Source organism: Varroa jacobsoni, unplaced genomic scaffold (genome assembly GCF_002532875.2).
Source record: "Varroa jacobsoni isolate VJ856 unplaced genomic scaffold, vjacob_1.0 contig01753, whole genome shotgun sequence".
Lineage (NCBI taxonomy): Eukaryota > Metazoa > Arthropoda > Arachnida > Mesostigmata > Varroidae > Varroa > Varroa jacobsoni.
The window spans coordinates 50,862-73,715 of NW_019214683.1; the positions used below are offsets into that span (position 1 = coordinate 50,862).

The window sequence follows — 22,854 nt, forward strand, 5'->3', positions numbered from 1 at the left end:
ATACGGCAATAATTTTAGAAGCTGTAAGTTGACCGGATTATTATGTTTTGCTTTCAATCTGATTATTAAGAAGGACGCCAACCACACCGTTACGATGGTTGTCACGTGAAAAGTGCCAAAGGCAATAGTAATGCGGATTTACCACATTGACTCGTTTACGGCATTTTGCGTAAAACAATTTTTGACGAAGTTATGGAGGGCTTCATTACGTTATTTGTCCAGATTACACTTTTGTATCTCTGATCAAAGGTCACCTTGGTCGGTAGTTGCCCACCACATTGCGCTGCATATCATTAAAATCGAATGGCGATAATTTGAACCACTGATTGTGTTGACTTTGGTTTCTTGTAAGGTTTTTCCCTTTAAAGTACGACCGTACAGCAAGATCCAAGTACTGTTTTTTTTCTAACATGATAGATGGTTGTTTCCGTTCCGATTTACACAAAAAATTGGGTAATACCTCTCCATGTATATCTGGCGTGGCCCAGGCCAAGGGGGCTTAATTTTAGACGCTTTGCATCCTCTTGTGAATACTTATTTTAGATATTCAATAGATAGTTACAAATGGCGTTACCCAGCAAAGTCACAACAATGACACATGAAGCTCCACACGGATGTTGACAATGCCGAGGCAACTCAATACTGAAGACGATACATAATAGTATCTAATAGCTACAAATCAACATAATAAAAAAAAAACCATACAGTAGCGTTTTGTTGGACACTAACGTGTTCATCTGTACGTAAAGGCACGACCCTCCAGTACGAATTACCCAATGCAATATTCTATGAAGCAGCACATTTATAGATAAAATTGCCAGAGTAAAAAGCCAGAATTGCCAACCAACATGATTACAGTAGCCATATGCATGTCGATTGAAATCAGCCAACAAACATCAACGGTGCGACATACCTACGCCCCCTGGCTTTGAGTGACGTTTTTAGAGCATATCGGTCAGTGTGGAAGGTTTTCTTACCGCGCCCAGCACTAGAATCGTCGTGGTGGCATGTTTTGCAAACATAGTGTGGCTTATTGTTTGTGCGAGCAGTGATGAACCAGCTTTGTCGTTGTTGTGTGAGGCGTCTATCTTCACCGCAGCAGTGGCAATCATTCCTAAATAGGGATCAATCCTACAAATACCAGTCTCGTTTACCTAGTTCCTATTTAGTCGAAACAGTGCAGTAAGCAACTTTGTCCTTTGTCCATCGCATCTTCACCATTCGATGCATTGTCGCAGTACCGTTACGATGTTACAATGCTGGACAGAGTTCTCTGCTGAAGAGCGCAAGGTGCTGCTGCTAGCCAAAGTAGTTTTATTACCATAGAACGATATAAAAGATACTGTATAATAGATTTTTGCAGGAAGCAGGCTTTGACAGTCTACCATTCTACCGATAGCCCTACAAATAGATGCCCATTCGCAAGCGTAAATCAATGCAGCAGGATTAATTTAGTAGCTAGGCGTTTAGAGGACAGACTTCTTAAAGGAAGTGTTTAGGGGCTGCTAGCAGCGACGATACTGCAAACTGACATAATACATCGTATGTTATATATATATATATATATGTAGAAACTGGACCAACCCGCACGGCCTCATGATGTGCTAGATACGCAACCTAAAAATGATTCAGTACTCTGTACAACGTTGGGTCGATTAAAAAGTATTGACCGAAATTAAAGAAACTATTTTCTTTATATCATTTTAATTAAATGTTTATGTTATACTATTTAGTTAGTGTTACTAGTGCCATTTCGGTCGATAATTTTCCGTCGTTTTTTTGATAACCCCATAACCCGATCGTTGTAGAATTTCTATGGCGATTGGATATGGCGTTAAGAACGTCCTGCAGAGACCGAAGCTGATGATGCCTATAGAAAGGTCTTTTTCGCCAGGTATGTAGAGGCAAAACTACTCTTCTTCTGTTTACTAGTTCTGGTGAATTTTTTTCAATAGCTTTCTGTGATCTCGATAGTTGCTGACATTAGAGGCCCATTTTGCTAAGTGGTAGCAGCTCATTTTTAATCCCGTAGCATTACATTTGTTGGCGTCAATCCGGGCCTTGCAACAGATTTTTTTTATCCGTACAAACATGTGCACATACGTGATCCAATTTTTATCGCACTCACTCTAGAAATAGACCGATTTCAGTATGTTTGTGTATCCTTTTGATCGATTAATTGATCAATTACATTATTTAATTTCAATTTGCCAAATACTGAGCTCTTCTTAGCCAGCTTTTTCCAAATGGTTCAACATGATGAATATCTAGTTGTTTACTAGTTAATCACATCTCAATCTTATTCAAATCTCCCTATAATGTATAAGCTTTTTCGGCGGTAATTGGTGGAAGCACCTTTTACGTTGAAATTTCCAGAACGAAAACGGTAGAACTATCTCTGGGCAGTATCTTTCGATGACATATATTGACCACAAAATACCATCCACTTTATTAACTTTATTTACAGCGTAGTGCTATCATTTTGATCAAATTGCAAAACATAATGCACTTTTATAGCAACTTTATTCATTTTCAAAGTGCTCTATCCAAATGCTAAATAATAGCATTCGAATCTTGACACATTTACGACTGGCAAGTTTTTGTTTCAAATAACATCAAAGCCCATCCCAAAAGACTCACATTACCTGAGATACGTTGCTTTGAAACATTATAGCTAGAAAAACGATAAGTATCTTCTCGACAACTAACATATATACGTATATATAACAGAGTGCTACTGGGCAGGTAGTCAGTCAGCCCGACCCGTCACAAGATCAAGGACCAACCACTGCGGACGTTACTAGCGCCTTTACCCCATTCGATTTCTCCTTTCACCATCAGCGTCACCACAAGATACTCTCTGACATCCAAGCAATCAAGCAGACATCCTGACACACTGTACAGACACACACACAAACACACACACAACATACACACACACGCAGATTCAAGTCGCATATCCAGAAAGCGGCGTTCTCTCCTTGTAGCGTTCGCAGATCTGGCGAATCGGCATCGGCCTCATGGCCACTGATATTCAACAGGGCCAACGATTAGGCGAGCGGCCACAAATGTCGTCTCCCTCATCTCTTCTCCCAGACCAGGAACAGCCACCAGCAAAAGCGTACGTAGAAACAGAGAAGGAGAGTGACTCTAGCCGCGACTGCAGCGCGCGAAGTCAGAACCAGTCTGCGGATATCCCTAGTGTATGCATACATCTGTATCGTGGGAGTGAACGCTCACGTGGGCCTGCCGCCGCTGCCCTCGTTACTGTGCCGGTCGCGTTTTTGCTTTACTAACCGGCACCAGATCGTCGCCCGCTCAAAACTTTTCTGTCGGCGTATATGCAGCGGGAATCGAGGACCCAACACTCCAATAACAATCCATGCCGATGAAACAGTAAATGGAGGCGCTATGGCATAGCAGTCAGTAGGTTCACCTCTAACGTACTACACCGCCATCTAAAGCCATCTTGGTCTGCCGACATAGCTTGACTCAGTCAGTCGCTTTCAATTTCTGTGTCAGCGTACGTCGCCATACATGTTCGTGTATTTAACTTTCGAAGTGATCTGGCGTAAGACGCACCGAGAGACAGGGCTTGCATCGTACCTGAGCTAGCGGCAAATAAGACTGCCCAATGGCAAGATACTACTCGCAGCCACCTCCTTTGCTGGTCGGCGATACACTATAGAAGTGCTCATTGCGGTGACACCTGGCGGCAACAATTTGCGTGTTTACTTGTGTGGTTCTTTGTGCGCGTGTGGCTCGACGACGCTTCTTCACTGTTTCCCCCTTCTGCTCCGTCTGATCAGCTTGGCGTAGCCAGCGGTTTACATCTACAGCACGGAGTGGCGAGGATGACCGTTTAATCTCAGCAGTACTAGAGGACGTGGTGTTCTTGGTGATACTCGTAGTTGTCACCGTCGTCAACTATCGATGTAAGTCGACCAGGCGAAGACCTCTGTCCAGTCACAGTAGCCACCAACTGTTCCCCCGATAAGCGTTTGCTTTCGATGCAGCGTTGCTACATACCTTGTTTTTGGTGGGTCGGACTACACTGACGGTGCTTCTTATTTTGACGCCCAGCTCACCGCCACGACCGACACACGCCCACCACCGTCTACAGCATTTGGCCGGTCCACCACTATCAGCAAAATTCGCAGAGTGAATCATTTACACTCTCACTCCGCTATCAATAATTCGCTATTTTGACATTGAACATAGCCGCCACGACGAACAGCGCGTTCGATATAACTTTATTCCAGATGATTGGAATCGCGTCCATTGACTAGTAAAACTTGTGCCAGCTGGAGTGGTTTGCAGATACACCTATGAAGAGCAACTAAAATCGTCTCAATTTCGCAGAATCAAAACGAACTAATCCGATCTAACGGATAGAGACTCTGAAGTTGAGGTGTCAATATATCTTATTCACTGGTTGAGTGCGGATCTTAGCAGCGGTTCAGTTTCCAGCGAAGCGTAAAGGCTTTTAAGCTAAAGAGGCGCATCGTGTGAACGGTTCCTTAACAATCGCGTAGGGACACCCACAAATGTTAACGTACAGTGGGCTGTCATAAAGTTAAAGTTATTGAGTGTTACAGAACAGTACTTTGCACCATTGTAGGTGTACCTTCGGGCTGTCGGCCCTGACGTATCAGCTGATTATCGGAATAAACCGCCTATCGTAGAAAGTGCTTAGCTCGCTTGCTTTAACAGTGATGAGGTTCAAGCAGTAGAGTGCGGCTGAAAAGGTTCGGGATATCTGTGGTGCAGGAAAAACGAGATTATACTGAACGCGCGTCTTTATCGGAATCCGCTAACTATTCATCCAGAAAAGCCCGCTATCGGATGCCTTCAAGTCCAGTAAGCATCGAAAACAGACATTTCGATTTGGACAGAATTGGAAATCTGTGCTGTTTGTGCTAAAGTCAGCCAGTTTGCGATCAACGTGAAGGACCAATTATAGAACAGAGAGAACTATTCATGATTTCAAGTTGTAAAATTTGTATTTACCAGTAAAACGTGTTAATTTTTCAAGATGCTGTGGATAAGAATTCATTTCAATACGTACTGCTGTGAAACACCGTGTCCATACACGAAGTCCGTACTCGCTATTAATTTAACTAGTCCAAATAAACATCGTCTTTTGTAAGCAATATATTAAAGCTAAATGTACCGATGATTGACAATAGAGCTTTTTCAGGATCATCTGTTTGTACATCACATTTCCAATAAACACTGGCCATACATATCTCGAGTAGACAAATCTATTGCAAAGTTAGAAAAATTCGAAATAAAGACGCCTTTGCAGCATTTGTCATTGTTGACTGCTCCAAGGCTGCCATTAGTGTTTCATGCAGGTAAACAGGGCAAGTTATAAAACAGCGGCAGCACATTCGCTGCTCTACTATAGCTAACATGTAATAGACTAGATACACTACCTATATGAAAGGCTATTTTTCAGCACTCTGCTGCGGACCGTTCTTTTGGTAGATCCTCAAAACACTGTTTGACATCCATCTGGACATTATTGATGGCTGTATAATGACTGTCTCGCGTTGTGGCATCCAGCCTGTTAAATTAAGGTGCTTTTTTCCAGCTTTAGGCTTACGTGGTCTTAATGTTGCCGATAGACCTTAATCGCCTACAGGCACCCTCTCAGACATTTTGCAAGGAGGAGCCTTGTGTCCACTTTCGGGCAGCTAAAAACTTCTGTGAGCTGCTTCGAATAGAATATTTGTACTGTCACAAATATCACAAACTCAAGGAGGTAATGGTGGGGAGCGAAAGTCTTCTCATTGAAGAAGTGATAAAGTTCTCACATGTCACTTTTGTTGAACTCAAATCTAAGTGTCTCCTCCTTAAATCTAAACTGCACAGAGGCAAAATTCGACTCGGTGTGTTTTTACAGTGAGTTATGCGCAATTGATACTAGGATGAGACAATGCCAAAAGCACATAAATCAATCTATATGTAGCAAACATGCATGTGAGCAGACACTCATAATATAGCTTATTTATTCAATGCTACCCGCCGAAAAGAAACTTTAACACTCTAACTAGTTGTTTTTATTATTTACTGCTAGTTGCTATGTTACACCAGAATAGTAAGTGTTGTAAATAACTTTCGATTCGTTTAAAATGGACGTTTACACGTAAATCAGTTCAACATGAAAGCTATGTATCTTTACAAGGGTTATCATCTTCCACCAAAATGGATTTATGTCCTCGTCAAGAAAATTGTTGAAAAGTTTTGTAGCTAGGCCATTGCGTACGGGCTTATTAAGGGGAATTGATGTTGTGAATTGAGACGTGATGATTTTTAATTTAAGCATATCCCTTCGCCTTTCTATGGCACCTTACAGTTACAAGTACACGAAGTGCACGATTTCGGACCTGCAATATCAAAAAAACTGACCTTAAGCAAATTTTGAGCAAACAATTGTTATCTCTTGTGGCTTTTTCGTGACATTAAGCTTGCTGATTAGCATAAATATATATACCATGTCCATCATTGGTTATTAGCAAGTTTTCTACCCTTTGCCCCGTTTACTTTTTGCTTCTCAGCCATTACTGATTTCAACTGCAGCCTTGACCGCTTTTCTTCAGTTCTGTTCTTCAGTTGGCAGCTCGATTATATGATCATGACATTACGATTTATCGCGTGAAAATATAGGCTAGTTAAGTTTATTTATCGATGCTCTTGCGTGTCTACCAGTTTACTCAATATGTTCGCTGGCTTTGTCTAACGATTATATAGATCTGCGATGAGTAGTTGACATTGCAACACCAAACCACTATAGATAACCTAAACTGACAAACGCCAACAGAAACTAACAGACGATATGTGAAATATATTGCACGTTTTTCGTGTAGTTAACGGAGAGGGTTCTTAATATCGAAGATATTTCTCCATGATTCTGATTTTTTCGACGTTCGACCAAAATGGACGCTCAACTCATTCTATTGTTGGACTAGTCCTTCATCATACGAACATCAATGCAGGGCACTGTTCTACATAATATGGCCATTGGTTTATTATTATTGCTTCAGCTAACTGTTGACTATGAGTGTCTATGGCCGAGTAGCATGCAGACATACTGGTCAACATAGATTCGATACCAGTGCTTGAGGTAACTATCGGACGACCGGTTGCCATAAGGAAGTTCGTTACGAAATTGTGGCGTTAATGCGGCGAAAGGCTGTACAAGCAACAAGCAGCAACTTGTCTCGTCTCAGCACTGACATTGATCTGAGACCTGAGAAAGTTTTACGTTGTTTTATATCAAGATTGGAACTAACCATTACAAAAACATGTCTGAATCTCCCACTAACCTTGAGAATATCAATCAGACGAAGTTGATGTATAGTCATGTCGTTCGGAACGTCCGTCGAAGCACTTCACTGTGAATAGCATCTTATATTATTGTGGATGGATTTGCACTTTGAACGTCGCCAGTTCCGCTTTTTCATTTAATTTTCCTGTTTGCAAAGGCATCACCATATGATAACTACTTAGTCCGTAACATCTATCAGTAACATTAAGAAATTGTTATACTTAATAACGATATTCGTTTTATGTCTGTTTCAGCTTAGTGCAAAGTTAGTCGTCACAAGCCTGATAGGCAACTCGTAGCCCGAATTGTCCACCCGCAGGTACACAAACAGACAATTACATCAAAATTTCGTCAGTAAAATTAATTTCGTAAGCAGTCGATATATATATATAACTCTGCATATTCAACTCTATCTATATACTGCTGTGTCACTTTGTACCATTTTTAATGAAAATACTCTGAATCATACTGAAAAGACGATGCCTTCACGGTATGAATAGAGATATAAATATACATCTATAGTACATGACATGCGTGGCCAATATCAGCACATGGACAGACACATATACGCACTACCCTACTATCGTAACATAAGATATTATTAGTATAAATCGTAATTGTTTTTTCAACACAATCCATGTTAACAGTAGACGTGACGCATTTTCAATTCTACTATTTGATATTTGTCAAAGCGTACTGACATCCATCCGTATTTAATCACCTCGACTTTAATCAATTTCTATTCATTGTCAGATCCTGTACATCAAAAAGGTTGTCAATTTGTAAAGCATTATGAGTGATATATAGAGGCAAAATTAGCTAACGCAGGGAAAAAAAACACCGAAAAAATACATAATTGGGCATATGAGTGCTTCCGGACGCGCGGGTCGACCCCAGCTCCAGGAAAGCTATTTTGAATAGCTAAATATTAAGGGCTAGGCAACGTCAGCCAATAAACAGACGCAAACGAAGCTATTAAGCTCACATTAATCAGAAAAAACGAGCCAGAATCAAGTCCAGCCGCAACGGGTGCGCTAACAGCGAAAATGACAATGGAAGCATTACCGGGTGACCTCCAGCCAGCTGTGATCAACGTTCGCGACCAGCTCGACGAAGAGATCTTGTACAACAAGGTAAGTTGAAGGAGGAAGACTGTTCTAGAAAGTGACTGGGTAGAATATAAAGCGTTCTGCTACGACAGAACGGAATATGCCCGCAAGATATTGTTATCACAAGGTGAAAAGAGGTGACAAATGTGGCTATTTTTTTTTATAGTTAGCACAACATATAGTTTCGGATTGGGCTCTTCGCGTGACGAGTAGGATTTGCGAGCTTCAGTTCTGACAGGAAAGGGCATTTGATATGTATCCAAGCGCCGGCGTGTCAGGAGAACACTAATAATTTAGCTATATTTCAGTGTAAACGCATTAAATTATAAGACGATTTATCATTAAATTACGTGTCTCCTCAAGACTCAAACAATATCAACGAAAGCAACGTCGGTGGTAACAGCCATGATAAGGACGACGAAATCAGCATCCACTAGTGTACACGTTCGTGCGTTGTTCGACAACGAACTTGGCGATCTTCTGCTCTGCCTGCGCCTCTATCTTCTACACAACACGAAGAAAAATCAACACACGATGATGGTAGCTAAGCTCATAAGCCATCGAGGTACTATGCCCATACGAGCTTATTAACCCTATGACAAATGGCGCCGTGCTACCAGAGTTGCTATCCGCTATGCGTGGGCTGGTTCGAGAGTGACGAGTAGCTTCTAAGGTTTTAAAGACATACTTGAGTTGAAGTGTGATGGCGTGCGATGATTAGAGTAGAAGAAAAAACATCGACCTCCGCCTCGCTTGAGCGCCAGATGCACATATATGCAAATTGGTTGGCTATCTCTTATGCATTCTGTGTATGTTGAAGCCCATCAATCCAATGGCACAGTTCGATAGAGATCGATAGTTTTTTGAGGTGGTTTCGAGGTGAATCCTCGTTGCAATAGGATTTAAAACCGTAAACAACAATTTTAGCGATATACAAAAACAATTTTATCGTGGCCAAACAGAGCATATTATTCGACACAAATGGCATGCCACCTCTTTTAGGCTAAGCGATTCTTTTTTCTGTAAACCTATTACTATTTGTTTATTTCACTTATTTATTAAAAATTCTCGATGCTTAGCTTATTAGTTCGACTTAAGCACTTCTGTAGTATACAGGCTATAGAGAAGATTTACTACTCTTCTTCAATGGGATTACATCTGTGCCGGATCTTTAACAAAACATACAATTCCTCAGAAGTACTGCCATTAGTGAAACAAGTCTATTTTTAAATAAGTTGTTGGGAAGTTGAAAAATCGTTGTGTCACTATCGCGGTGTTTCTTTTTAACTTGTTTTGGATAATAATAAAACATTATTTCACTGCCCTTTAAAATGGCCTGCCTTCTAAAATTAGTTCGTGTGAAAAATTTTTAAACGGCGACAATGAATCAAAATAACAACACGTGACTCCCTGAGTGTACCAGTGCACTGCAGTAAATTTGTACGCAACCAATACGATTTACTAAAGAAAAATTCAATCATTCTTTTAACATTGTGTGGTTTACAATCTATTGTTCTATCATACTCTATCATAAACAAGTATCCATCGTTAAGAGAACGTTTCATGGTGGCAAACGAAGTCAAAGGATCGTCTGCTCTCGGTGGCTCGGACTCTGTCAGCTGCTTTACAATGCTGTAATCCGTGGCTAGTGGATATTAGTTAGGTAGAGCTACCGTCGTTGTTCAAATTTGAGCGGTAATGACTACAAACACTAGGTTAAGTTGGTATCTGTATCGTCTTCTGACTGGAATCGAACACCAACTATTGTAGCATAATGGTATTCTGCCTTTAGGTACCGCTTTGTGCCAATGCGTATTGCGGCCTTGTACGCTGTTTGCAACCAGCTGTGCTATATGCTTGAGGAGAAGACTTTCGCGCTGTAGGCTTTTAAGCCCGTGACTTAACACAGGTTAAAAAATGATCAGTCCGATTGATCGCCATTGGGACGAGCCGCTCAAACATGCTGTTGACGCATGTGAAATCCTCGAGGATGCGTGTGGTTTTTTTTCGGTTAGCACTTGTCACTTTCGTTTCGTCCACTGTTGTTTATAAGTTACTAGTTTGTGGAATAGTGCAGTTGTGTTACGACGTGTCTAAAACTATTTTCAGTTGGATTCTTGGTGACGCTTATAAAACTGTACATTTTTTAGGTAGTAGTTGTGTAAGTAACGTATGTAAGTTACGATAGTCTAGCTTTTGATCTCAGTCATCGTATCGAAAGCACCAAGCTGAATACAATATCTTAACTATTTATAGGAGAGCCCTGAGTGTTAACTAATTCATCAGCTTTCCATGTGTGGCAATGTACAGCTTTGCTTGGATTACTTGTTTCGAGATCCATCGTAATGGATCTTTTCTAGGCCGACTTCCGAATTTTCTAATCGAAATGTTCAACGATGAGTTGGCAAAAGGTGCAATTTTTTCATTAGAAAGTCACTTTGAGCAATAAAAGTGATGCAATAGAGACACGTGGGATCCTACTCACCCTGCGTAGAAGAACACCGTGTATTTTATCACTTCATTTACCGTATGACCATAATTGTTTGCTAGCGCCTTAGCTAATTGGGCAGGCTTGAATTTCAGAAAAGAAATGCAGATGATTTCGTCAGCTTGGACAACTCTTCAAGTTCGAATAAACTTCTGGAGAACCTGAATAGGCTACGCAAAAACAAGCAGTTCTGCGATGTCATCCTACAGGTTAGAAGCAATTCTCAGAAGTAGAGCAACAACGAACTGTATATAATATACATAAATTCATCCTTTAGTTGTATTTTTTATGTGCAAATCCTGGAATACTTTCACACCGTAATGTGTTTTATCTATATACATACGAAAAGCATAGTTTAGCTTACCGGTTCCTCGATTTTTTTCGCTTTGGAAGGTTTCATCAAAGGTGGACTTTCACGAGGTCCATTGTCACAGAGCTGTAGTCGCCAGCGTATCGCCGTATCTGTTCGAGGTAAACAAAACGCGTTAGCTGAAAAATATTCGTGCACATTACTTAGTAGATTTTCAGAAATATTTATATGAGATAGTATGAACTCACTTACCCATTGCCTCAATGCAGCTTTAACGTGAAACATCTTCTTTCCGATGTTCGACATTCCTCTTAACATGATACAGCGTTAACTAATGTAAGACTTTGTAAAAAACGAATCATTTAGACGTTGTCTTGCTTGTTACTTGTAGGCATGGGTTGGCCATTTGTAGACCCCAGGAAACGAACTAGAATGTTATCTGTACTGATTTACAGCTTTTCGACCAGAGGCTCAAAAGCGGCACGGCTGATCGTGCTCTTACAGATCAATGTACGCTTCCTGGTGAATTTGATATGGATGTCTTTGAATCTCTCATTGAGTACGCGTACACAGCGAAACTCGATTTGCCGAGACAGAAACTGCGATCGGCGTACCTCACGGCTGCAAAACTAAGGGTATATAACAATACTTTGACCGGTGACCCTCACATATCCGTGATGAATACTTTTAATTACTACTATTTTTTTATCATCTTCAATTCGTAATTAATTAGTGCTTATTGTTTGGTATAATTATCTCACTCCAGTTGTTAATTATAATATTTACACGTTTGAGGTTTTTGAGCATGAAACTAGTATATGTTACGATTCGACTATGAGGTAAATTTTATGAATGTATCTTTTTTACAGATAACTCCCATTGTTCAATTTTGTGGATCTCAGCTGGTGTCTAGTTTGACTCCTGAAAATTGTCTGGGTATTCGAGCCGTTCTCCTGCAGGCGTCCGCCTCTTGCCTCCAACCGGACCAGATTTCTCTCATTAGCAAGCTGGATTCCTTCATCAAACATAACGTAAGTCAAGTCAAGATTGGATGAATCCATTTGGATGACGTCTATTCGGGTCGCATTCGTTCTTGCATTCTAATGAGAATCTAGCTGGGCTTTTATCTTTGTCAAAGCACTACGTAGAAGATACTAAGGAGTCCTTATTGAATTTAAACTGCAGATTAATGAGGTGCTGAAGAGTAGTGAGCTGTCTGGTCTTAGACACATCCAAATGGAGCTGATTCAGAGTACCTTGGTGGAGATTGAGTCAACCAATGAGCGTCACCTATTTAAGATGTTACTTGATTGGCTACGCGTTGGTTGGGCGCGTGACGGTGAACTCAACATGGATCGGCTCACCGAAAAGGTATACACGCATCTCCGACGAGATCACTGATCCTTGAATAGTAAAGCTTAACGTCAGGTTTTAGTGACCTTATTTTCGGATGTGATAGTCGCTGTTCCTAAGCAAAGAAGCTTGTCGATATTAAAACCTAAGCGTAATCTGGAGCATATTCTCAAACCGCGTTCTCAGGTGCACATGCTTTACTTAAATCGGGATCGTACGCTACATGATTGTGTGGATATCGAGAGCGGAGACGCCCGTGACTCTGAACTTGTCCAAGACTACAAGCGACTATCGAAGCGGCTGAACCAGGCGCAAGGCGGTGAAAAAGTCGGTTACGCCCAAGCTGAAGTGCCAGCGGTTTCGGCTTCTGGTGATCGAGTGATGCTCGGCCTAAACAATAGTCATAATAGCGGCAAAACTAGAGACTCGTTTAAGATGCGGAACGGCCATGGAAACGCATCCAATAACGTGCCCACTAAACCTAAGCAATTCCTCTTCACTCGGTCAGATTCGTCGAGCTCTAGTGACGAAGAAGAATACGACTGGTAAGGGATATTAGATCTGAACCTAACCGTAAGGCTTATAATGTTATGCCAAACAACTAGTTTAGCCAATTTGATAGGTAGTGTGGCCAAATAAGGCGTATGAGGCGATATGCAAAGGTTCTAAAATCGTAAACCTATCGGTTTCGCTTTGCAGTAATTTCCGGGTAGTCGCTACTGCACCAACGGGTGTACATTCGACAATGGGCCTCGCCATTGTTCAGTCTGAAATGGTCCTTCTTTCAGTTGTACGACGTCTTAACAACAATATAAACAATAACTCCAATAACCAGAGCACCGGCAGCAATAGTCAGAGCGATCACGGGGGATCACCTAGTAATGAGTGGTCCCCTGACCATACCGCTTCGTCACCCAATAGCCCGCAGAATTCGAGCAACGGCCATCCTGTTCTTGAACATACTGGACTGTCAAGTAATGGCCAAACAACCCCCCCTGTCACGGCAGGTACGTGCCCATCACTTTTTTAATTAGCGGTTCACACATTGGGATACAAACTTGGAAATCTGGGAACAGCTTTCGTGCTTTTCAAACCGAAACAACTAACAAATATACATTGTAGGTAACACAAACAATAACGGTGGAGGCGGCCCACCCATGGGGCAACTTCCGGGTTCGATCGGGGGTTCGAACCAGATGTCGCCCCAGAAGTTGTATCAACAGTTACAGCAGATGTCGACATTAGCGGCCATGAATCACCAGCGATGTTCGATGGGCGTAGCTGAATTAAACGGCTCACTGTTTGTATGTGGCGGCTATGATCGCGGAGAATGTTTGCGTTCCGTCGAGCTGCTCTCGCTGTCTAAAAATCGTTGGACCCCACTGCCGGACATGCTTGTGCCGAGGGCCCGCACTAATGTCGCTAGCCTAAATGGACTCGTCTATGCGATGGGTGGTTCAGACGGTAGTCGTGATCTCGCTTCTGCGGAAGTGTATCATTCCGACCGGCAACGCTGGGAGGCGCTTCCTCCGCTACCCGTGCCACGATCTCACGCAGGTAAGTTAAAATTTGAGTACTGCCGCTGTTAAAGTTTATAGGAATTGTTGAGACGTAGGCTCTACTTTTCCGTCAAAAATTACATAATCGCATGTGCTGCGCTTGCTGTATGTGTGCGGAACATAAAAGCCAACATGTTGGGCGAATATTTTCTGTTGTCAACGGCGACTTAGTTAATTATGTCAAACGTGTACTTAAAGCTGTTTTTACAGTGCAGTCTGTCAGTATTGGTCTGAGTCACAAGAGTGCAAGGTATAACACGATGTTTGAAGAAGCCACTTGCTATGACCCGTTTCGAGCGTTCTTTCCATTCTAGAGGCCTAGAGTCAAATTTCGACTGCCCTATGTCGTAGTTTTCTACGCAAATTTATCTAGTTTTATCCCCTACTTTGAGGTGGGTCTTTATATTTGTTTTCAATTTCTGACATGCGTCTTTATATCGTAGTCGAGAGATTGACTATTGCTCGGAAACGGCGTATAGTGCAATTTGTTTCGCCAAGGTTTGCTGATAGCATTGTTTAGGCAGGCCTGATTCTCAAGAGGCTATTTCGATCACCCCCTGCCAGTAAAAATAGAGCAATATAGACATATAATTTAAAAAAAAAAGCATTTTTGTTATGCTTTTGCGAAATGCTATTGATACTTATAAATTTAAACCTATGAATATATGCGATGAGCTCTGTTCCGTCAACCATGTCGGTAGCTTGCGTGTATCCCTATAGGTTAGTGAGAGCACGCTTGTGCCCTTCTGTGATCAACGTACCGGAACGTGCCAACTTTGCAGTCGAGCCGCGGCGGCCCTTGGGATGCAGTTGGGTTTGTATGAAATCCGGGTTTGCCATTCTTCGACACTTTCATATGAATTGGATGCTTGCCTACGACTGTTGCGGCGATAATTGGTTAAGACGTTGATGATAACCATGTTGTGTTTGAATAATGACCGATTACCGAGTATTAAGCGAGTTCTTCCCTCGTAACAGGCCTGCCCACCAGCCCTTCGGTGACATCCCTGCCGGTCGCTCGCCACTCGACCCAGCGACTAACGTTCCCGTCCACTCAGTGAACTACTAGCGATAGCAACATCTTTAGCATATCCTGTGAGAAGACAGATTCAACCCAGGCTGGATTCAACCTTAAAGCGATTGTAAAGCGTAATGAACAACAGTCGATACCAAATTGGTCTTGACGCTTGTTCATTTATAAGAAATCCTAAGGGCAACTAGCAGCATCTTCAGCTAATCAGCGAACGTAAATCGCTATCCGATTCGAACCAGTCGGCGAACGTGAGTGGAAAGCCTTGAAAGCTATTGAGAGCCTAAGAGTAAACATAACGCGCACATTGCTAAAGTTAAGATAGTGGACGGGAAGCGGTTAAGCGTCGGGTAAGCGACAAGGTGAAGGCGAAGTCAACAGAAGAACAACTCTAACGCGTGAGTCACCAGAGATCCAGAGCTTCAGAAGAGTTATATTCAGCGGAGAAACGAAGCGATGTAAGTGAAACGGGAACTGAAGAACTGGAAGGATCGCAACGAAATCATGTAGATTTCGAACAAGATTATCGAAATCAAGCTACTGTATCCAAGGCCAACGAGGGTACAGTTAAGCTGCAGGTGGTGTGAAGCTTCTAACGACGACACTGATATGTAATATATTACAAAGCAGAATTCTGCTTAAGGGCGTTGAGACGTACCTAATGAGGTAGAATATTTGAATAGAACATTCTTGCGCGTAGGATATTTATCAGAAGATGAATTTGCTACTAGATAATTCACGGGACTCGACAAGAACTGGTTTGATATTGATACTTCAGTCGCTTTTAGTTTATTGCAAGCCATAGAAGCTGATTAGTTCGCTATGCGCGTAATCTTAAATTTTTTTTTCAATGTTTTGAAAACTTAGCCGAATTCCTTTCGCGGGAAACAAATTTCTGGCAAGTATTAGCCACCTGTTCTATGCTCTATCGGTAATCAAGCACTTCATTCTCACTTCATGAGACCAGTTTGCGTTTGAGTGTCCTCATTTTAACGTCCCCGCGTCCTTGAAAATACATCATGAACCTTAATGAGCAAACCAGCTGCTGCGTCATATCTCTGTGTTCTTGTTTGTATTCAGAAGTAAAGAATTAAAATAGGATAGAGGCCATGGTAATATGGTGGTTATAAGGTTTGTATGGTGATAATCGGGCTGTATCGATATGCTAGACCTGTTTCATCTCTTCTTAGGACCGTTTAACAAGACTCAATTAATTAATTCCTGACTGGAATATATCGATCTGGTCCTTCGAAGTACTTCTCGTTGAGGAGTCATTTGTTTTGATTGCTCGTTCAATGTTTTTAACTCTCATGATTATATCTGGGGATTCCTATAACTAAAGATAGGTGTTCAGTTTCCACACAATTGCGACTTGATTCGTTCGTAGTTTTACTATAATTTATTACATTGTTCACAGCGAACGATCACCTCAGGGTATGCTCTAATTGTTCAGATGACTTGGCCTTAACAGCAGAGCCGTTTTGAAGATTAATTTAGAGCCAAAACTCAGCAACTCGTTTTCGCCCGGGGATAGTCTAAAGCACTGTCGGAAGTTCATTGTATAGTGCATTCACAACTACCTAATTGAAACTTGAAAGTCAAGTAAATGCTGCTATCTTTTAAAAACATGATGCACGCATTAAAAGCTGCTTTTCTCGGATGAAATTATATCATTCCATTTGTTGAATATTGGATCTCACTAACCTGGCTAAGCTGATACTTCTTCGTTAAACACGGTTATAGCTTCGAAACAGAGCTGTTATATCTCGGCAGGCGTCTGGACGTTTCAATAGTGTGTAGCAAGCATAGGAAAGCTTTGAAACAGCTTGTAGGTGGATATATCCGATCCAAGTTGTATTTGAATACTGAGTTACTTGGAAAATAGTCTTTCAAAAATAGTCACTGATCCAAATCGAAGTATCCGTTCACTCGATGGATGGGCCGGACGCTGAAAAGTCAACCAGATGTCCCATTCTGAGCGTTTGAATGAAGTTGATACATCTTGTTCCCGTCTGCTCGGTTGGATCTTCCGCCGGGTATGACTGGCTGACTGTTGCTTGCAGGTGTTTGCGCCTTGAACGGAAAAATTTACGTTATCGGAGGCTGGACCGGTGCCGGACAAGATGGAATGACTCGGGTTGACGTTTTTGACCCGAAAACTGCTAGCTGGGATACCATTGCTGGGCTCAATATCGGACGGTGAGGAAGACTTCATATATGCTTGTTAGCTCTTTGAAAGATGTAATTTGACCATTTATACAAAAATATATATACCCATAGTTTGCTTCCGTTCTATACAAAATTCCAAAACATATTAAATGGATCATATTGAAGCTTCAACTATACTAAAATGACGTGATTCAACCTGGAGGATTTGAGTATAAAAAGTCATAAAAAGCAATAGCCTTCAGTACAATAGTATATATGCTATCGAAAACTGTTCGACACATCTAGTTCTCAAGCGGGTGTAGCTGTTATGAACGGTTGTATTTACGTATTGGGAGGCTGTGAAGCTTGGAATTGCACACCAAGTGTTGAAAGGTACTCTCCCGAGGAAGATCGTTGGATACTCTGCGCGCCGATGCAGTCAGCTAGGTAAGTGGACACTTCCGTTCCCGTCCTCATTTAATGCTGTTACCACATGCGCAGAGGTCACATGAGATAAGTAAATTTTAGTCATGAATGCCCATCGTGTACGTGTAACCTATTTGAAGAGTTTGGGTCTAACAACACTATTCAGTTGAAACTAGTGTAGTTTAGTTAATGCATTTTTATATTTGTATACATAATTGAATCGATATTTATTAAGCTGATGATTTTCTGACCGCCTTTCAGGCGTGGTTGTGGAGCCGCTGCGTTAAATAGCCGACTCTATGCAATTGGTGGGCACGACAGCTCCCGGTCGCTCTGCTCTGTTGAGGTACATAATCGTTCTACCTTTCACATATCTAGCCTAGAAGCTACTTGCGTTGTGTTACATTGTTTCTCGTAATCTAGCCAGTTTTTTTAGCGGTCCTATTTTCATGATCTCATGTAATCGAGAAACTTTAAAGGCCAAGAAATACTGTAATTGTTAGAATAATTAACAACAGCATCATACCTTACTTGAAATCCTACCTTACGTACTATGTAAGTATATTTTTTTTAATTTTGTTATTTTTGACTTTACATGTAGATTTACGATGCTGCCACGAACACGTGGACGCCTGGACCCGCACTCACCACTTGCCGGTTAGTATTTCATGTTGTTCTTCACTGAAGCATTAACTAACAACCCATAATTCCAATCAGCTAAAACTAATCTACATTTTTTGTACTACGACTATGCATACTTCCAAGGAAATAATGGTTTAGGCTGATGAGAATCACACAAATGTTCTAATTTTCTGTCAGAAGATCAGAACATTCATGTACATGGTGTACGAAAGTGCGACACAGTCTCAGGTTTTGTCTACGTCTCTTGTTTTAGCGCGAATGTTGGAGCAGCCGTGGTTCGCGGCCGGTTACTGGCGGTGGGAGGATTCAACGGGAAAACTTTCCTGAATACCCTCGAAACTCTTGATTGCACCCCTGTCGACGACGACGGCGAACCCGAATGGACAGTCTTTGTTGACCGACAGACGTGGCTCCTTGATAACACATCACACGATCAGTCTATTAGACAGCGTAGTGAGGAAAACCTTCAGGAAACCCCTGATGAATCCTCTCGCGATGGCGTCATCGCGTTAACGCAGGTTGCCGCCGCAACGGATAATGCGGCTGCTCCTCAACACTACAATCAAGTAAACGACGAAGATGAAGATGACGATGAAATTGATTCTCATAAGGAAATTGACGAAAGCGATGAAACTAAGAATGGCACATTGAACGCCAGTAACCGGGACTCGCGGGAGAGCTCTTCCGGTATTAGTGGCTGTTAAGCGAGCGATGCTGCAGTTTCTGCGACGACCCGTCACACTCCGCCATCAACTACAATAACAATACAATAGCCTACGGAGTGAAGTGAGATACAACATAATTCCAGATGAATAACTTGAGAGAAGCAGAATCTCATATAAACACTTTTAACCTTTTTCGCAAGTACGTGCATTATAATGGGTATGGTATAATTAATGACCAATCGCAGTAGAATGATTTGGTGGATATCTAGAGTCGACGAGTACGCGTTCAGCGCGTGTGCTAGTGTTAGATCTCGTGTGGGTCTAAAACCTTCCGCGATATAGCAGCGGTCGGTACTCAGGTATTTCCATTCAAGCTGACAAGAACGAAGTAGATAATCCAACCATGTAGCGACCGTCTGAACTTTCTCGACTTCTGAAATGAGATATAATCGGCTCAGCATGACAGAAACCTTGGCCGACTTCAGAGGCTGATCATTACGAGTACCAACGGCGCGAAAGAATACTGTTCCAACGTCACCTTGCATGGCTATATATGAGCAGCTGGATTTTGAGACCGAAGGAACACGGCGGAGTGGCGCTGTACCTCATTCATGTTTAATGCACTACACACATCCTGTCCTTTTACCTGACCTGAATCGTCGCCTTACCCTTGTGAGATCGGCTACGTCATTATGGTACCATCGTTTCCCTCTATATACTATTCAATACTAACATAGTATTATAAAATAATACCGTAATGGAGAAAGTCGTACTATGGGTAAAACGATTAACTACGGTATCTATCGCTGACTCACTATAAGTACCTTGTGCTAAGAATCCATTGTTAATTAATGGAAAGCGTAACACGAGATACATAGACTTGTAGTATAGTTCTGTCCTTGATGAGGTGTCAAAAGAAATGGGGTAGAAACGGACAGTCTGTGTAGTGGTGATTATCCCGTAACGCTAGATAAAATTTCTGATTACAGTCATCAGGAGCCAGTTCCAACCAAAAATATTAGCCGAAATGAAAAGAATCCACTATTATTATCATGATGATTATAAATAATCGAAAAGCGTCGCACTCCTCGCGGTAATGCTTAAAAGGGAAGGAAACGACTATATTAATTCCTGATGTTGTCATAGAGGATATACTGTATCACTACGTTGCCGCAAGTGTATTTAAAATTCAGAAAGAAACCTTCGAGAGTTGGAGGACCATAGTTCTCTTAGTGATCTTTCGGTAATAGCCATCACCTGCATCAAACGCATTGTAACAGACACGATTAGTTTAGACAACATCATTTTAAATTTTGAAGAAAGCCACCCTCAGTAAATTCACAACGTAATGGTGTTTGGTTTTTGAGGTAGAGAATACGGTTATAAAGCTACATACTGCGACGCCAATATCGGCGACAAAAAGAGAACAAACCCTTTCTGCAATTACTGCGTAAACGTTGAAGACATCTAGGCACAAAGCATATTTAAGTTCTAGAAATGTAGCGAGGAATTGATTTAGGTTTTCCGACCTGCCTGAAACCGTACACAATAAATTAACGACCGGGCCTCATCCAAAAAATATATTCAATCGTAAGAAACAATGGGGTCTATATACAATCTCTATCAATTGGCAGAGACTAGAATATTTTGTGATCATACATAATGTAAAACCTTAATCTTAATAGCCACATTTGTAGACATACTTCAAGGTTTTGCGTAAGGGCTTAATTGCTGGATCGTACGCGACGAGAAAACGCTCCCGGGTTTCTCGCATCTGTACATGCTACAAATATGGCACGAATATTTTCGACAAATAATAGAACCGCATATATTTAGATATAATTCGATATATTCTCTGTGAATCGCGTTTGGCTCAACTGCGGATTAGCATTTCAGTATTCAACTAAAATTCCGTTAATTTGCCCCATGTCTGGCACCTAGGAAACAGTACTGACGGAACATGGAAGATTACTGTGCATGTTTTTATATGGTGATTTAAAAAGTGAATAAAAATATATCCACATACTATACGCATATATGTCAGATTATTATCCTCGGATAGAATTGGGTCATTCGACCAACAAATGACCATACTAAATGATAAGAGATGTCCGTTTTCATTTTAACGTATTGAGCTATCCGTGATATAAATGAATCTTTATAGTAAGAACGTGTCATCACACAGTGCAATCATAAGCTCATTTATTGGCCTTCTTGCATGCTTGGTTTGATATTCGATATGCACATATATTCTCAGCGATGGAACTCACTGTAATGACGAAACGACTAGTTGTGACAAAAATAACGTGAAATTACCGTTTAGGGTCCAGTAATCATAAGATCCTTGATGATTGTCCCTAGATAGGATTAGTGATGATATTTCGCTTAGATTGACGCTTACGTTCGACTAAATAGCAAAAACTAACAGTATGCCAACCTACTATTGGTGTGGTAATCGATCGGGGGTTGTCAATCTTGTATGTGTAAAAATAGAGGGAACTTAGAAAACTATAATACCAAACCGCCGAACCGTCAGAGCCCTATGAGCTGGGTCCAACAATTTGTAAGCATCTTTCCTAAGACGAATATAACTACTACAATCAGACCCACATTGAGTTGACGGCAGATTCCACGATTAGGCTCTAGCTAACACAATTTGATAGTAGTCGTGCAGTCCTCATATGTTGATGTGGGCGATTTGGCCGTGCACAATAGTAATGTCAACTTACATAAAACCCATCGAGTATTATGCAAAACAACTGCCAAACTCTGAATAAGTTCCTGGTAGTTATGGCATTAATATAGGTGGTGTTATTCTCGAATATTGAAATTCATACAATCCTGCCAGGCCACCTTTAACACAGCCACAAGAGTCCCAAACTGGATCAGAAATGTGCATGTACAATAATATATCTAAATATTTGTCATGATGGCTCATGCAGCATTACTCCTGTTGTTCCCCATCCTAATGGAAATAAAGCAATCCAATGTACCTAAGCCCTATGTGAGAAACTCCCAACGGCTCTTTGTAAGCCAGGAACATATCGAGAGTTTTTGGCTGTTACCACTGGGTCACTTGCAAGGAGCGCCGCGCGACAGTTCAGAATTTCTATAGGAAGAGGAGTAAGATGGTGCAATGCCAAAAAAGAAGCCATATATGATTTAAAAGAAATAAAAAGCAACAACATATATTTTTACGTACTGACTACATTGTTGACAACGACAACCAATCTATAACATTACATAACGATTATACAATGAAAACAAACGAACGCATTATGTAAATGGCGCATGACACATACGATTTGCTGAAGGTGATGTTTTTGCCGCTATACAAAAAAGAAATAGTGAAACGGCTTTTTGTTTCACTCTTAAGAAAACCTTCTGTGACAAGAAAAACAACATAAAAATTTGCCGCTAACAGGAGAGTTATTAAGCACAGGAACAAAAAATGTTTGCTATTTAGTTATTTCAATTCCTCATAATCATTTTAAATTTTCATGGAATGACGTGATTTATGGTGAGGAAAAAGAGAGTAACATATGTTGATAAAAAAGAAAAGGACAAGGAATGGAAAGCTTGGTATCAGTATAGTAGTGAATGATGAGCCCAACCGACGACCAACTATTTCAAACGCAATGTGTTATTACATCTATATGGCATCTCTTGGATGATGAACGACCAACACTGATGTTACACAGTAACCTATTACCGACTCACATACTAAAAAATCAATCGCCCTCATTACGATGACTATGGGTTGTGCGACTTAGTAATAATAATGACATTAA

The 22,854-nt window shown here is 41.2% G+C and overlaps 1 protein-coding gene and 1 long non-coding RNA gene across 5 annotated transcripts; one reads left to right on the plus strand and one right to left on the minus strand.

Moving 5' to 3' along the window:
- Positions 1-6,042: 6,042 nt before the first annotated feature.
- LOC111272184 (uncharacterized) lies at positions 6,043-10,053 on the minus strand. 3 transcript variants are annotated; one of them, XR_002687360.2, is made up of 3 exons: positions 9,967-10,053; positions 7,332-7,478; positions 6,043-6,392 (listed from the first exon to the last, which is right to left on the minus strand). It is a non-coding gene; the product is annotated as an uncharacterized LOC111272184 (long non-coding RNA). The 3 variants fall into 3 exon arrangements; XR_002687359.2 differs by lacking the exon at positions 9,967-10,053 and adding an exon at positions 8,399-9,952; XR_002687361.2 differs by lacking the exon at positions 9,967-10,053 and adding an exon at positions 8,319-8,437.
- LOC111272179 (uncharacterized) lies at positions 8,380-21,097 on the plus strand. Of its 2 annotated transcripts, none has more exons than XM_022853472.2 (14): positions 8,380-8,466; positions 11,026-11,139; positions 11,324-11,401; positions 11,696-11,875; positions 12,110-12,271; positions 12,426-12,611; positions 12,780-13,138; positions 13,293-13,600; positions 13,716-14,150; positions 17,246-17,381; positions 17,637-17,777; positions 18,018-18,102; positions 18,358-18,413; positions 18,652-21,097. In XM_022853472.2, the coding sequence occupies exons 1-14, from the start codon at positions 8,380-8,382 to the stop codon at positions 19,100-19,102; spliced, it is 2,778 nt and encodes a 925-aa protein (XP_022709207.1). In that variant the 3' UTR covers positions 19,103-21,097. The 2 variants fall into 2 exon arrangements, with proteins under 2 accessions (XP_022709207.1, XP_022709203.1); XM_022853468.2 differs by lacking the exon at positions 8,380-8,466 and adding an exon at positions 10,112-10,452.
- The last annotated feature ends 1,757 nt before the right edge of the window (positions 21,098-22,854 follow it).

Coding starts and splice junctions, on each gene's coding strand:
- LOC111272179 (XM_022853468.2), top strand. CDS start 10,360: ATGATCAGTCCGATTGATCGCCATTGGGACGAGCCGCTCAAACATGCT. Junction 10,453..11,025: donor ATGCGTGTGGTTTTTTTTCG/GTTAGCACTTGT, acceptor CTTGAATTTCAG/AAAAGAAATGCAGATGATTT. Junction 14,151..17,245: donor CGTGCCACGATCTCACGCAG/GTAAGTTAAAAT, acceptor TGTTGCTTGCAG/GTGTTTGCGCCTTGAACGGA.